Raw genomic sequence first — 17,364 nt, 5'->3', positions numbered from 1 at the left:
TTGGTCGTTTTTTCAATAGTTAGTCACTTTTTTTGCCATGTAGCCAACTACTGGAACTCAAATAAATAATTAAATAATAATAATAACAACAACAACAAAAACAAAAAAGAGACAAAGCTACCTACTGGGCACAGACGTCAATTCAACGTCTATTCCACGTTTGTTCAATGTAATTTAACTGAGATGACGTAGAAACAACATTGATTCAACCAATGTGTAAGTACACATGGTGATGATCATTACGCAAATTCAAAGGACACAAATGTAAGAAAGGTACCATCCTGTAGGTTTTTGCTCCAACCCTAATATAGCTCACCTGATTCTAATAATTAGCTGGTTGATCATCAAAATCAGGTTAGTTACAACTGGGGTTGGAGCAAAAACCTACAGGAGGTTTGCTCCTCAGGAACAGGGTTGGAGAGCCCTGATCTAAATTGACTGTAAGGGATGCACTTTCATGAAATGATATTAGATGAAGCAAGTATGGAAATGATTTGATTGTCCTCATACTCAAGCTTTGGATCGCTTTTCCAAGCATCAGAGCTTCAGAAAACCAGTTTTGGCATGCGAGGTAATGAACACCACTAAAGCTAACATCTTTCCCAAACAACAATGACATGCTTAGACAGGCACGCGCACGCACGCACGCACACACACACACACACACACAGTGGAGGCTGCTGAGGGGAGGACGATTCAGAATAATGTCTGGAACGGAGCAAATGGAATGTGTTTACTGTATCTGATACCTTTCCACCCATTCCACTCCAGACAGTACCACAAGCCTGTCCTCCCCAATTAAGGTGCCACCAACCTCCTGTGACACATACACACATAAAATAAATAAATATTTGCCTACATGGCTGAGGGCTCATTGGAAGCTCCTCCCCCATCCCTTAGGCCACAGTTTACAAGGGGAGGGAAGGAAAGACCAGTGGAGAAACATACAACAAAAATTAGGTTCTGAGATACCTGTGACACAAAACTGCTGTATCTGTATATCCTATAGTCTACGACATGCCTCAAATGTTGCAGGCAAGCAATATAGAGGATGTATTCAAATGTATATAGACCAACCATACTCTCCTTTGCATTATAATATTTATTTAACTAGGTAAATCCAAACCCTAACCAGGACAAACCCTAACTCGGACAACGCTGGGCCAATTGTGCGCCGCCCTATGGGACTCCCAATCACAGCCGGTTGTGATACAGCCTGGAATCGAACCAGGGTCTGTAGTGACGCCTCTATCACTGAGATGCAGTGCCTTAGACCGCTGCGCCACTCTGGAGCCCTATGACTAATGTATACAAAGATAGTTCGATTGCATTCTGCACTAGATCAAAACAGAGTGGGCAGTGCAGATTTGATTGGTGTATTCGTATCATAGACCTGAATAGGGCACTAACCATTTCAGATGCAAATTTGGGCAAAAATGTAGGCCCTGCCAGAAAACAATGACTAGGCAATGCACATGTGAATGTGAAAAAACATGTACATTTGTGTCAGACAGCTATTGCCATGTTGAATGGGGACAGTTAGTAAACAGAGAGAGCCATGTGGATTCTCTGTAAAGCCTAACAGACAGGATTTGTGAGTTTTTCAAAGTCCACACACCTGAGGCCAAAAGTCATAAGCACCTGCTTAAAGTGACGATGACAAAGGCAAGCGTTAGGCAAGGGTTCACCCATAAAAGATGTGCTCTACACCAGTGGTTCCCAAACTTTTTATAGTCCCGTACCCCTTCAAACATTCAACGTCCAGCTGTGTACCCCTTCTAGCAGCAGGGTCAGCGCACTCTCAAATGTTGTTTTTTTGTCATCATTGTAAGCCTGCCACACACACACTTTACGATACATTTATTAAACAGAAGAATGAGTGTGAGTTTGTCACAACCCGGCTCGTGGGAAATGACAAAGAGCTCTTATAGGACCAGGGCACAAATAATTATACAATAATAATCAATAATTTAGCTTTTTATTTAGCCATCTTCCATATAAAACTTTACTTGTTCATCGAAAATTGTGAATAACTCACAACAGGTTAATGAGAAGGGTGTGCTTGAAAGGATGCACATAACTCTGCAATGTTGGGTTGTATTGGAGAGAGTCTCAGTCTTAAATCATTTCCCACACACAGTCTGTGCCTGTATTTAGTTTTCATGCTAGTGAGGGCCGAGAATCCACTCTCACATAGGTACATGATTGCAAAGGGCATCAGTGTCTTAACAGTGCGATTTGCCAAGGCAGGATACTCTGAGCGCAGCCCAATCCAGAAATCTGGCAGTGGCTTCTGATTAAATTACATTTTCACAGAACCGCTTGTTGCAATTTCGATGAGGCTCTCTTGTTCAGATATCGGTAAGTGGACTGGAGGCAGGGCTGTTGTTTGGTTGTTTGTGTCATCCGTTTCGGGAAAGTAACTTGTGTAATTGCGCACCCAACTCACTCAGGTGCTTCGCTATATCACATTTGACATTGTCTGTAAGCTTGAGTTCATTTGCACACAAAAAAATCATACAATGGTGGAAAGACCTGTGTGTTGTCCTTGTTAATGCAGACAGAGAAAAGCTCCAACTTCTTAATCATAACCTCAATTTTGTCCCGCACGTTGAATATAGTTGCGGAGTCCCTGTAATCCTAGATTCAGAACATTCAGGCGAGAAAAAACATTACCCAGATAGGTCAGTCGTGTGAGAAACTCATCATCGTGGAAGCGGTCAGACAAGTGAAAATGATGGTCAGTAAAGAAAACTTCAAGCTCATCTCTCCATTCAAAAAAACATGTCAATACTTTGCCCCTTGCGTTACATGGTCGCTGCCCATATCATTGCATAGTGCAGAAAATACACAAGAGTTCAGGGGCCTTGCTTTAACGAAGTTAACCATTTTCACTGTAGTGTCCAAAATGTCTCTCAAGCTGTCAGACATTATCTTTGGCAGCAAGAGCGTCTCAGTGGCGGCTGCATTGTACCCAAGTGGTGTCGGGAGCAACTGCTTGCACGCGCGTTACCACTCCACTATGTCTCCCTGTCATGGCTTTGTGCCATCAGTACAAACACATCTTGATCACCAAAGTCCATTTGATGTCACAAAGCTGTCCAGTACTTAAAAATATCCATTGCTGTTGTCCTGGTTTCCATAAGAGGATGTCTTCCTTAATTGACCCCCCATAAACATAACAGACACATACCAGGAGCTGTGCCAGGCCCGCCATGTCTGTTTACTCATCCAGCTATAACGCATAGAATTCACTGGCTTGTATGCGAAGCAGTAATTGTTTCAAAACATCTCCTGCCATGTCACTGATGCGTCGTGAAACAGTGTTGTTTGATGAAGGCAATGTCTGTATAGTTGTGTTGACCTTTTCCCACAGCATTGTCCCAACCATATCCGAGGCAGCAGGAAGAATTAAGTTCTCCACAATAGTATGGGGCTTGCCTGTCCTAGCCACTCGGTAGCTCACAATATAAGACGCTTCTAGCCCCTTCTTATTAATGGTATCTGTTGCTTTTATACATGTATTACTACTCGAAAGTCATCTTAATTCTCGCTCAAAAAACTCCTGTGGTTTATTTTTCAAATTGGCATCTTTTGCACATATAACACACTGTGGCTGAGGAAAGGCACTACTCACAATATAAAGTGATCCCCAAACCAATGTAGTTCATATTTGCGCCTCTTCGATGGTCCAACGTCCCTGTCTGTTGTTCGGTGCTTTCCCGGGTTAGGGGGCAGTAGCTCTTCGGCTGCATCAGATTCACAACTGCAATGTCCATGCTAGCTGGGCTAACAATAAATGTAGAATTACTGATGCTAGCATTGGATGTGCTCGTGGAAGCAGAACAACTTGTGTCGTCGACAGGTACAGGTGTAGTACTGCTGGTAGTAGCAGTACTACCAGTAGAGTTGGTATGTGTCTCTACCTTTTTAACCATTTATCAATTTTCGAGCAAACGGAATGAGCAGCATCTGTGTTTGGCTGCATACAGACCTTTAGTGGAATTCCCGCGAGAGAGTAACGGTTAATGTGATTGGATGTTAATTATTTGACTAGGCTACCTGTATTTGACATTGTGTTGTTATTTCGCTGAACACTAGATGGTTTAATTTTATTTTTGGCAGTGAAACGAGGCTACTTAGGCGAGAGAAAAAAACGTACACAAATGTATAGCCCTTTGGAAAATATAAATGAACTGTTTGAAAATGTGAATAATTGTTTTTTGTTACAAAATAAAAAATATATATTTTTAACGTGAATCACATTTTTATTTGGCGTACCTCCGACGGCATTACCAGGGGTACGCGTACCCCAGTTTGGGAATACCTGCTTTACACAATGGGTTGCTCAAAATACTACGTTGTTTATATTCAATTGCAATTGCAGGCTAGGGTCCTTGTGGTGAAAGGCGATATGAGGCACTTGCATCTGCAGTCAGAGCACACTATCACAACAGCCACTGAAGCCAGTGGCCTAGAATAGCACAGGCATTCCACTGCCCCTCCCCGTCCACACTCAGGCAGTGATCTTCGAGATGAAACACACACACACACATATGCATACACACTCATACACTCACACACTCCAGTAGGTATAAACAAACAGACACATACACCACCTACCTATCTATTATAATTAAACACATTTTCCACTGTAACTCTTATGAATTACATAGTATTTGTGTGTTAAACAAAACCCAGCAACATCTTAGAAACAAGATCATTTTATTAAAACACATTGTTGTCCACATTTATCAGAGAAGGGGAGAAACAATAGAGATAGGCTCCAGAGTGGTGTAGCAGTCTTAGGCACTGCATCTCAGTGCAAGAGGTGTCACCGCAGTCCCTGGTTCGAATCCAGGCTGTATCACATCTGGCCGTGATTGGGAGTCCCATAGGGTGGCGCACGATTGGCCCAATGTAGTACTGGTTTGGCCGGGGTAGGCTGTCATTGTAAATAAGAATTTGTTCTTAACTCACTTGCCTAGTTAAATAAAAAGTTGACTACTTTAAAATGGCAGAAGCATGGACGTCCTCAATGGCATTGTCCACACTAAAACTGGCCACTAAAGGCCTCTGTCATTCTCTATGGGAGAATCCTTGATTATTAAAAAAAATACAGAGGGGGTTTTCAAATTGGCTAGTGTGTCACAGTACTCCACTCCTTTCTTTCTATGCACATGCACAACTATATTAAGTAAAGACCAATCGGAACAAAGGAGAGGCAACCGTAGCTCCACCTCTCTCCCCCCATGCCTTCCCCCTGAGTTTTTTTTAGATGTATAATCCCTGAGTTGACCCAGAAAATAGGCAGTTGTTTCAAGATCTGATGCGGCAATCTGAGCATCGGCCCTGCTTGAGCATGAAGCGTAACCCTGTGGAATACATACTGTAATCTGAAGACACCTCGCTTTGCAGTGCAAAACTAAAATAAAACGTAGCAGTAGCAAAATCCCTGAACTTTAATCCGAGTAGATACGGGTACGTGTTTGTTTTAATGAATTTATTGTAGAATTCGCTGTCTGGCGTTTGTGTGAAGGTCTTGGGGTTGGTGATCCATTGTTTGCCTTTTCGTTGTTTTTAGGAGTATGGGAATAATTAATCGGCAATGAAATTGTAGGCTAGACATATTTGACTGAAATAAAATAGTGGTGTGTATTTTAACAAAGGGAGGAGGTCGTAGACGTTATGGATGTTATGAATTGAATTTGGGAAGCAATCCTAAATTTGAACAACCCATATAATATAGGCTACAGCTGTTGGAGAATGCATAATGCCAATATATCGCCTCTTTGTTGCAACGTGCATAAAATAACCGAGCTGGTTTCATTGTGTTTGATGTGCACTGTGGAGAGGGAATATAAACCAAATTATAGTTAATGCAACATCACTAACCGAGACGCATTTTATAATCTATTAAATCAATCGAATATCCAGTTGTAAAGGTAACAAGGCTGATAGTTAGCCTACCTGTGTTTCAATCGGCAAGGCACAAAGGAGTGTTTGCAGTGACAATGAGGAAGACATGGAAAGGCTTTCTAGTGTTCGCGAAAAGAGCACAAACCCAGCGGATTCTTGAATAGGAAGCGTCTCCTGTGGTTTCACTCTGCCAGTTTAGGACATTGTAGGCTACATTCTTCCAGGAAATAATATTGCGTAATAATATTTTAGGTTTCAGAAATATATCGAAATAAATTGTCTTGTTGACAAATCAACCCGTTTTTCCACATGAACTGCCATAAACTGCCCTTATGCATCCAAACAGACAGGTTCCTCTAGTGTAGCCAAGTCATATGTCCATGGCATGTCACCTATTCACTAATTGGTTTCAATCGTGCCAAATGTAGGCTACTGCATGCTCATTGAACTTCTACCTACCTACATGAGGGGTTGAAAATCAATTATATCGCTTTAACTGTGTTTCCTCTATGCTCAAAGACAGGAGCCATGGCGGATCATCTAATGATGCCCATGAACCACAGCTCCGTGGGCGGAGGTCTCCACGGCTACAGAATGGGCATGAACGGAGGCCTGCAGGCAGGCCACCAGCAGCACGCCGTGCCTCAGCCTGGCCTCCGAGCCCTGCCCAATGGCCAGATGATGCACTACGGCGGGGGACCTCAGCAGCAGGCCACCATGGAGGTGGCCATGAGGCAGCGGCAAGGCATGGTGGGACCCGTGAACGGACAGCTCAACGGGGCTCAGATGGGCCACCACCAGATGACGTCTGGTAACATAATGTACAACAACGGGCAGGCCCAGCAGCAACACCACCCCCAGCACCACCACATGAGCCAGCAACAGCAGGTCCAGCAGCACCCACAGCAACAACAGCAGTATATGAACGGTGGTCTCACGTCCCAGCAGCTCATGGCCAGCATGCATCTGCAAAAACTCAACACCCAGTATCACGGACATCCACTGGGGCCCATGAACAGCAACCACATGGGAAACGGGGCAGCCCAGTACTGCATTGGCCCGGCCCAGCTGGCTAACATGCAGCAGATGGCCGGGCCGGCACTGGCCTTGAATGGCATGGACGCAGACATGATTGACGAGGAGGTTTTGACATCCCTGGTCATGGAGCTGGGCCTGGACCGCATTCAGGAGCTGCCCGAACTCTTCCTGGGCCAGAACGAGTTTGACTTCATCTCAGACTTTGTGAGCAAACAGCTGCCCAGCACCGTCAGCTGCTGAGTGAGAGAGGACCTGAGTCAATGGTGCTGTGAAGGGGCCTGGAAGGGTGGAGAGTTTGGAAAGACTTGAGTAGAGTGTTGCCCACGGGAGACAACTCCGCTTTTTGTGTTGTGCCTTTCACTGTAACTGTGCTAGGTCGCCGTGAAAGGCAGAGAAGAGTGAGCGAGAGATGCTGGTCTGGATAACCACAGTGCTATGGTGTCATTTGTGAAGTGACCAGAGGTGTGGTTCTGTGTTGGGTCGCAGCTCACCTGTGTAGGGACATCGTCCACCCGCATCTCTTCTCTCCAGAGATGAATGTAAACAAAACTGCTCAATTTGAGAAGCCACTCTGAAAAATGTTAAGACACTTGCCTCCTACCTTGGACTCAATGGCAGTTTAGTTTGTAAGATGTATTTATTTATTACTCTCTCAGAGAAATTAATATAGAACAAACCAGAGACCGACAGATCTTCCAGAGAGAGGATCAAGTGCTTTTGGTGTTTTGGGTAAGATTAGGGGAAGTAAGCCCCTCAAATTAATTTTTGATCTTCCAAGAGCTTGGATTTCTCTCCAAGAATGGAGACTGCAGTACAAGTAGAACGTCATTTCATGGATTTAAATGGAAGTCCATCATAATTGAATAGCTCACTTTTGGCAAGTATTGCTTTTAGCTGTGATGTTCTCAAACCTTCTGCTTGTACTGTATACATCTGTGTTACTACAGGAAAGTCTATGTAAGATGTAGAACTGCCTTAATTATGCCAATTTATTATTATTTTCTTTACTTTATTGGTGTTTTTTTTAATCTTCCCTTTGCGGTCAAGACGGGGGGGGGGGTGTAAAGGGGTTTTGAGGATCAATAAAAATGGCCTGGATATAATTGTGGCCTGCTTTTACATTCATTGCACAACTCCCCCAGGCAGAGGAGAGCATTAAAGGTAACCTTGGGGCTAAAGGGAATATGCCACTTCAGGGCTTTCCAGCCTGCAGGGTCCAGGATATTAAATAACTTAATACTGAATTAATTTATCTCAAAGGATTCCCTGTTTCTTAGGAATATCTTTATTTCCCTCAGAGTATGCACAGTCTTATGATGACTGAGACGTTTACTGCTGTAAGCAGCAAATTGCCTTCAATCTTGTCATGGAAAATTATGACTGGTGTGTTAAAATCAAACTCAAAGGTGCACTGCTATACACCAAAAAGCTGAGTTTCTAATCTGAATTCTTGACCTTTGATATGGAGAAGGACCCACATTGTGGTTTTAGTCATTGCATTCCTGATCATCCTGACTCCCATTAAAAAAAATCGATTGAGGAATGAATTTCCTGGTTCCTAGAAGTTACCATAACTCATATCTGTTGTTGGGTAAAAAAGTAGGTGAGATCTAGGCATGTGTATGGCGGGGGAGGTGGAGCGGGCCAGGGTTAATCTACGCTTAACTTGATGGGGGTTTAACTGAATTCATCCCATGTAAATTACTACTCCACGGCCAAAGAGAAGTATGGCACACCTTTAGTGACAGAGGATGCACTTAATGGGTGGTTGGGGAAGCAAAATGAATATAGGTTTGTGCCAATAACAAATGGCATATACAACCATGGCTTCCTTAAAAAATATCTGTATAAATATCCCATGCCTTTTGCAATGTTATAGCCACCTGATATCAATTCGAATGAGTTTCTTAGTATTCTATGGGGTTGGGGTATGCTTTTCGCCTCAGGGCATGGAATGCTTGATTGATGTCATGTTATGCAGAAATCGCTCTGCCATTTCCTGGTTGCTAAAACTCATAGTTCGCCAAACTTCAGCTAGTGACAAAATAAGCTAGTATAGTGTAGAGAGTCATTGTACCATCTAAGCTGCTGTGAAATATATTTGACATAACCAAAAATATTGTTTCAGCTGTTTGACGATGGTGTACAAAACCGAAAGTAAAAGACGCAAAAACAAAACGGGAAGAACGGGAAGCATAGAAATAGCGCACATAGGACAGATATACTGCTTCTTAGACTTGCTTTCCAGTAGAATGATCATCTATAACTCACATATGTGCATTTGGTCAGGTTGCCCAAAAAGTAACAAATTGCCAGTTTAAGATATATTTTTGCAACTTGATGAGGAACAAGTCCTCGCTTTTGTCTTAACTCATTCTAAAATAGACATCTATTTTCAGTAGTTCCATTGTGTAGAACAAGTCAGCCCTTACTGCCAAATTGAAACATGGAATCCACGGGTGGCTTGCTCTAATTGCAACTCACTTGATCTTAATGTAACTTACGTTTGTGTTTGCCAAACACAACAACTCTAGATTCAGCCGAGGGCATGTGGGTTTTACTTGGGTTGTCGTGAGAAAGGCTGGGGCATAAGCTACAATTGTTCTGCACCCCATGGCATCATCCTTAGTAATGGTTGCGGGGTCCCTGCCCAACATACAGGGTCTTCCTGGACAGTGAAGGTTGTGCTGAGGCAGGAGGACTAACTGGCAGATCACTGGCTCCACACACTATATCTGAAAACACTGCCTTGCAAGGTCCCTCTTGTAAAAGAGGTGGTTTCTTAAGCATTGCGCATCCAGAGTTAAATGGGATTCTGTCTCAAATGCCCCCTGTTTGCTCACTCAATCCCTTGTTATGTTTGTTACCTACAGAGGGGCCAGTGTAGACATAGGTTAATCGGGGTGTGACTGGAAGACGTTTACAGTTAGCCTTTTTCTGTTTTTCTCTTTCTCTCAGACAAGGCAGCCCACCCACAACAACTGCTAGCTACGCAACTTGTTTTCTTCTTGTGTCGGCTTGCGGTTTCCTCTATGTCAAAGCTCAAAACCCACATGGAGAGAAAGACCGATAGAAACCAAATTCTGCATGTGAACACCAAGGAAATTCTCCAATGTGAAAAAAAGTTACATTAAAAACGACTTCTTGAAATTACGTGGACAGAGTTTTTGGTGCATGGGGATTTCTCTGTGGGATTTACCCCTAAGAGGCCCTAGGATTCCTGACAAAGACCACCCCTAAACAGTGTTCAGCACCCTCACTTGGGCAGACGGATCGCACTGCGTATGGAAACAAGTATAGTGCTAATATTCCTTTCACTCTGTTACACATGGTCCATTCTACACAAGCATATCCATTTTTATCTCTAACAGCTCCTAGCTTCAGCACCCCCACACTGGGGCTGAGAGATCACACTGGGGCTGAGAGATCAGATTGTTGCTTCTGGAAATATATTGCGTAATGTTAATATTCCTCTCATTCTCTGTTACACATGGACGTCAATTCTATATACACTTTACATGTCTACCTCCTGAACAGGCCCAAGCATTCTATTTCCAGGTACTACAGCTGGTGTCGAGGCTTCCCATGAGCTCAGTGTAATCTCAGGGCCCTGCACCAATGAGGGCACAGTGGCCATTCCTAGTCACGCATGGGCTGTGTTCCCCACCCCCAACCCCTCTCTGATAAAGCAAGCTGTCCAGGCCTGCAGGAATGATCAAACATGCTAACTGGATAACACTAGTATTTTGCTATGAATTATCTGTCTCATAAAGTGCGAGCAATTCTGTGCAAAAAGTTTTTTGTCATGTTTTTTTAAATCATTGCATTGGCTCTCGTCTACCCGCCCTTATTTGCAGTTGTGTCTCATGCTGTAGGCTATTCCCTTTGTAAATATGACATTGAGTAAGCTTCTCTCTGTACCACTAAAATATCCTATTCAGGGATTTCAACTATGTAGTAGTGATTGGACCATTTTACTACAATGTTATACATTACATTCTTACATAACACTATCCAAACATAAATTAGTTGTGGAACTAGTGCCCATTGTTACTATATGACTATATTATCACTATATTATTCAGAAAAACGTTGACCCTAAAGTTTGTAGTTTAGTTGATTATTTGATGACTAAGTAGAAGCCTCACGGGACAGAACAAACACAGGATCAGCTGCTGAGTTATTTATTGATAGCAGGGGGAGGTTCCTGAACGCCTGGTTGAATGTGGGATGTTGCATTATCCTGCATGCCTGAATTCTGACTATTTGCACAGAATGGTTGTTTTAGGGTTGTTTTAGGACCTAAATCTGAATTTACCTCTCTCCATCTAGAAGGTAAATAAACAAACTGCAGCTTCACTGGTGTGAAATAATTCAGAGGACATCAAATCAAATTGTATTTTTCACATGTTTTCTTACGAACAGGTGTAGACTTCTAGTGAAATGCTTATTTACAGACACTTCCCAACAATGCGGAGAGATTTTTTTTGTTACATAATAGAAAAATAATAACATGAGGAATAAATACACAATGAGTAGTGATAACTTGGCTATATACACGGGGTACCAGTACTGAGTCTATGTGCAGGGTTACAAAGTAATTGAGGTAGATATGTACATATAGGTAGCGATAAAGTGAATAGGCAAAAGGATACATAATAAGCAGTAACAGCAGCATACAGTGCATTCGGAAAGTATTGAGACACCTTCCCTTTTTCCACACTTTGTTACATTACCGGTTTATTCTAAAATGGATTAAATACATTTTTCATCAATCTACACACAATACTCCATAATAACAAAGTGAAAACAGGTTTTTAGAAATGTTTGCCAATTTATAAAAAATAACATCTCATTTACATAAGTGTTCAGACCCTTTGCTATGTGACTCAAAATTGAGCTCAGGTGCATCCTGTTTCCATTGATCATCTTTGAGATGTTTCTACAACCTGGAGTCCACCTGTGGTAAATTCTATTGATTGGACATGATTTGGAAAGGCACACACCTGTCTATATAAGGTCCCACAGTTGACAGTACATGTCAGAACAAAAACCAAGCCATGAAGTTCGAAGGAATTGTCCGTAGAGCTCCGAGACAGGATTGTGTCGAGGCACAGATCTGGGGAAGGGTACCAAAACATTTCTCCAGCCTTGACGGCCCCCAAGAACAGAGTGGCCTCCATCATTCTTAAATGGAAGAAGTTTGGAACCACCAAGACTCTTTCTAGAGCTGGCCGCTCGGCCAAACTGTGCAATCGGGGGAGAAGGGCCTTGGTCAGGAAGGTGACCAAGAACCCAACGGTCACTCTGACAGAGCTCCCGAGGTCCTCTGTGGAGATGGGAGAACCTTCTAGAAGGACAACCATCTCTGCAGCATTCCACCAGTCTGGCTTTTATGGTAGAGTGGCTAGATGGAAGCCACTCCTCTGTAAAAGTTTGCCAAAGGCACAGACCATGAAAAGGCTCAGACCATGAAAAACAAGATTCTCTGGTCTGATGAAACCAAGATTGAACTCTTGGCTGAATGCCAAGCATCACGTCTGGAGGAAACCTGCCACTATCCCTGTGATGAAGCATGGTGGTTGTAGCATCATGCTGTGGGGATGTTTTTAAGTGGCAGGGATTGGGAGACTAGTCAGGATCGAGGAAAGATGAATGGAGCAAAGTACAGAGATCCTTGATGAAAACCTGCTCCAGAGCGCTCAGGACCTCAGACTGGGGCGAAAGATCACCTTCCTACAGGATAATGTCCCTAAGCACACAGCCAAGAAAACGCAAGAGTGCCTTTGGGACAAATATCTGAATGCCAGAGCCCAGACTTGAACCCGATCAACCATCTCTGGAGAGACCTGAAAATAGCTGTGCAGTGACGCTCCCCATCCAACCTGACAGAGCTTGAGAGGATCTGCAGAGATGAATGGGAGAAACTCCCCAAATACAGGTGTGCCAAGCTTGTAGCGTCATATCCAAGAAGAATCAAGGCTTTAATCGCTGCCAAAGGTACTTCAACAAAGTACTGCGTAAAGGGTCTGAATACTTATGTAAATGTTATATTTCAGTGTTTTATTTTTTTAGAAATTTGCAAACATTTATCAAACACTGTTTTTGCTTTGTAATTATGGTGTGTAGATTGATGAGGACATTTAAAAAATATTTTTTTGAATAAGGCTGTAATGTAACAAAATGCGTGAAAAAGTCAAGGGTCTGAATACTTTCCGAATGCACTGTATGTGATGAGTCAAAAGAGTTAGTGCAAAAAGGGTCAATGCAAATAGTCCGGGTAGCTATTGGTTAACTATTTACTGTAACTAACTACATAGCAGTCTTATGGCTTGGGGGTAGAAGCTGTTCAGGGTCCTGTTGGTTCTAGACTTGGTACATCGGTACCGCTTGCCAGGCGGAAGCAGAGAGAACATTCTATGACTTGGGTGGCTGGAGTCTGACAATTTTTACGGCCTTCTTCTGACACCGCCTGGTATAGAGGTCCTGCATGGCAGGGAGCCCATTACTTGCTCATGCTTTGAAATCCACTCCATCACGCTCCACACAGTATTCTTGTTCATGTTTCTATACTTTTACAGCAATGTTTTCACTGACTGAGGAAGCCATGTGAGTGTGTTTGTATGTGTGAGTGAGAGATTTTCTTCTCCCCTTGAGAAATAATACACTTGCTGACATGTGACCGATCAGCCACGTTCCTGCAACTATTGCTGCAACATTTCCTGACATTAGCCGGCACCATCTGCAGAGACCTGGGGGTGCTGAGACGGGGATTTTCAGCTACGATTGTCTCACAAACAAGGTCGCAGGAGCCCAAGGAGAGGGCTGCTCTCCATTCAGCATGCATACCAAGACCTGAGGCAATTAGAGAAGGACCCTACAGCACATCCATTCTGCTGACAGTGAAAGCATTCTGGGAATTTGGGTACGCCAGAGAAGTAGAGGTGGCCTGAACACTTTATCCCTTTGGTCAACCTCTGGCTGTGTTCACACCTGTCTCGCTACATCACCTGGCTAGAACCACTGCCCTCAACCTGGACTCAGGGGTAAACGTAATATAGTAAACAAAGATCCAGAACTATTAGTATGATATGTTAAGTATGGTATGTACGAATTACAATTTGTATGATACACAAATCATCAGCATTATATGGAGGTGATCCCCCTTTGCTGCTATAATAGCCTCCACTCTTCTGGGAAGGCTTTCCACTTGATGTTGGAACATTGCTGCGGGGACTTACTTCCATTCAGCCACAAGAGCAGTGAGGTCGAGCACTGATGTTGAGCGATTAGGCCTGACTCGCAGTCAGTGTTCGAATTCATCCCAAAGGTGTTTGATGGTGTTGAGGTCAGGGCTCTGTGCAAGGAGTTCAAGTTATTTCACACCAATCTCGACAAACCATTTATGTATGCACCTTGCTTTGTGTACATTTGTGTGCATTGTCATGCTGAAACAGGAAAGGGATGTCCCCAAACTGTTGCCACGAAGTTGAAAGCACAGAATTCTCTAGAATGTCACTGTATGATGTAGCGTCAAGATTTCCCTTCACTGGAACTAAGGGGTCTAGCCCGAACCATGAAAAACAGCCCCAGATCATTATTCCTCCACCAAACTATGCATTCGGGCAGGTAGCGTTCTCCTGGCATCCGCCAAGCCCAGATTCGTCCATCAGACAGCCAAGTGGTGAAGCGTGATTCATCACTCCAGAGAATACTTTTCCACTGTTCCAGAGTCCAATGGCGGCGATCTTTACACCACTCCAGCCAACGCCTGGCATTGCACATGGTGATCTTAGGCATGTGTGTGGCTGCTCGGCCATGGAAACCCATTTCATGAAGCTCCAGACAAACAGTTATTGTGCTAATGTTGCTTCCAGAGGCAGTTTGAAACTCGGTAGTGAGTGTTGCAACCGAGGACAGACGATTTTTACGCGTTTCAGCACTCGGCTGTCCTGTTCTGTGAGCTTGTGTGGCCTACCACTTCGCAGGTGAGCCATTGTTCCTCCTAGACATTTCCACTTCACAATAACAGCACTTACAGTTGACCGGGGCAGCTCTAGCAGGGCAGGGATTCTAAGAACTGACTTGTTGGAAAGCTGGCATCCTATGACGGTGCCATGTTGAAAGTCACTGAGCTCATCAGTAAGGCTATTCTATTGCCAATTTTTGTCTATGGAGATTGCATGGCTGTGTGCTCGATTTTATACACCTGTCAGCAACGGGTGTGGCTGAAATAGCCAAATCCACTAATTTTAAGGGATCAAATTAAATTGTATTTGTCACATGCGCCAAATACGCATGTCCTTACTGTGAAATAATTACAAGCCCTTAACCAACAATGCAGTTCAAGAAATAGAGTTAAGAAAATATTTACTAAAGTACATGTCAATGTGATTAATTGTTCAGTCGTCTTATGGCTTGGAGGTAGAAGCTGTTAAGGAGCCTTTTGGTCCTAGACTTGGCACTCCGGTACTGCTTGCCGTGCGGAAGCAGAGAGAACAGTCTATGACTTGGGTGACTGGAGTCTTTGACCATTTTTTGGGCCTTCCTCTGACACCGCCTAGTATATACAGTACCAGTCAAAAGTTTGGACACATCTACTCATTCATAGGTCTTTCTTAATTGTTACTATTTTCTATATTGTGGAATAATAGTGAAGACATCAAAACTATGAAATAACACATATGGAATCATGTAGTAACCAAAAAAGTGTTAGATTCTTCAAAGTAGCCACCCTTAGCCTTGATGACAGCATTGCATTATCTCAACCAGCTTCACCTGGAATGATTTTCCAACAGTATTGAAGGAGTTCCCACATATGCTGAGCACTTGTTTGATGATTTTCCTTCACTCTGTGGTCCAACTCATCCCAAACCATCTCAATTGGGTTGAGGTTGGGTGATTGTGGAGGCCAGGTCATCTGATGCAGCACTCCATCACTCTCCTTCTTAGTCAAATAGCCCTTACACAGCTTGGAGGTGTGTAATTATAGTCCCACTAAGCGCAAACCAGATGGGATGGCGTGTCACTGCAGAATGCTGTGGTAGCCATGCTGGTTAAGTGTGCCTTGAATTCTAAATAAATCACCGACAGTGTCACCAGCAAAGCACCCCAACATCATCACACCTCTCAAATTTGGACTCATCAGACCAAAGGACAAATTTCCACCAGTCTAATGTCCATTGCTCATGTTTCTTGGCCCAATCAAGTCTCTTCTTCTTATTGGTGTCCTTTAGTAGTGGTTTCTTTGCAGCAATTTGACCATGAAGTCCTGGTTCACGCAGTCTCCACTGAACAGTTGATGTTGAGATGTGTCTGTTACTTGAACTCTGTGAAGGATTTATTTGGGCTGCAATCTGAGGTGCAGTTAACTCTAATGAACTTATCCTCTGCAACAGAGGTAACTCTGGGTCTTCCTTTCCTGTGGCGGTCCTCATGAGAGCCAGTTTTATCATAGAGCTTGATGGTTTTTGCGACTGTACTTGAAGAAACTTTCAAAGTTCTTGAAATATTCCTGGATTGACTGACCTTCATTTCTTAAAGTAATGATGGACTGTCGTTTGTCTTTACTTATTTGAGCTGTTCTTGCTGGAATATGGACTTAGTCTTTTACCAAATAGGGCTATCTTCTGTATACCACCCTACCTTGTCACCATACAACTGATTGGCTCAAACGCATTATGAAGGAAAGAAATTCCACAAATTAACTTTTAACAAGGCACACCTGTTAATTGAAATGCATTCCAGGTAACTATCTCATTAAGCTGGTTGACAGATTGCCAAGAGTGTGCAAAGCTGTGATCCAGATGGTTACTTTGAAGAATATATTTTAATTTGTTTAACACTTTTTTGGTTACCACATGATTCCATATGTGTTATTTCATAGTTGATGTCTTCACTATTATTCTACAATGTAGAAAATAGTTAAAATAAAGAAAAACCCTTGAATGAGTACGTGTGTCCAAACTTTTGACTGGTCCTGTAGGTCCTGGATGTCAGTAACCTTGGCCCCATGTACATGGGTCATGTACTGGGTCTGTAGCGATGCAGCAGAATACCACCCTTAGGTATCATCTGCAGGAACTCCAGAACAGCCACGCGTTATCGCGGGACAACCGAACCAAGCAATTTAGCTCACATCCGGAGCTCAGGGAACGAGGGAATGTAGGCGACAGGAGATTTCAGCATTTTCCTCCATTCGGCCCACAGTGACATAGCGCCTCCCTGCCAACACAACCATAGCTTGACTTTTCCTCTTGGCCTTTCGGCCCACAATTCCCCACGGGAGGGTGCCGATGCTCCCTGCGCACTTGGTGGGGATCGCCTTGACAAAATAGTCAAAAACTTCCCCCACTTTGACCGTTCCAGGAAAGCCAAACAACATTCTTAGCAGATATAGAGGATGGC

General features: G+C 43.4%; 1 protein-coding gene across 2 annotated transcripts; it reads left to right on the top strand.

Annotated features, from left to right (window-relative positions):
• Positions 1-5,275: 5,275 nt before the first annotated feature.
• Positions 5,276-10,107, top strand: cited4b (Cbp/p300-interacting transactivator, with Glu/Asp-rich carboxy-terminal domain, 4b). Of its 2 annotated transcripts, none has more exons than XM_055903785.1 (2): positions 5,276-5,481; positions 6,443-10,107. In XM_055903785.1, exon 2 carries the CDS (start codon positions 6,448-6,450, stop codon positions 7,195-7,197), a length of 750 nt encoding a protein of 249 aa, XP_055759760.1. In that variant the 5' UTR covers positions 5,276-5,481; positions 6,443-6,447; the 3' UTR covers positions 7,198-10,107. The 2 variants fall into 2 exon arrangements, with proteins under 2 accessions (XP_055759760.1, XP_055759759.1); XM_055903784.1 differs by having other exon boundaries at positions 6,439-10,107.
• The last annotated feature ends 7,257 nt before the right edge of the window (positions 10,108-17,364 follow it).

The sequence above is a fragment of the Salvelinus fontinalis genome, chromosome 38 (genome assembly GCF_029448725.1).
Source record: "Salvelinus fontinalis isolate EN_2023a chromosome 38, ASM2944872v1, whole genome shotgun sequence".
Lineage (NCBI taxonomy): Eukaryota > Metazoa > Chordata > Actinopteri > Salmoniformes > Salmonidae > Salvelinus > Salvelinus fontinalis.
The sequence above is the reverse complement of the archived record's forward strand: the minus strand, read 5'-3'. Positions and strand labels throughout refer to the sequence as shown.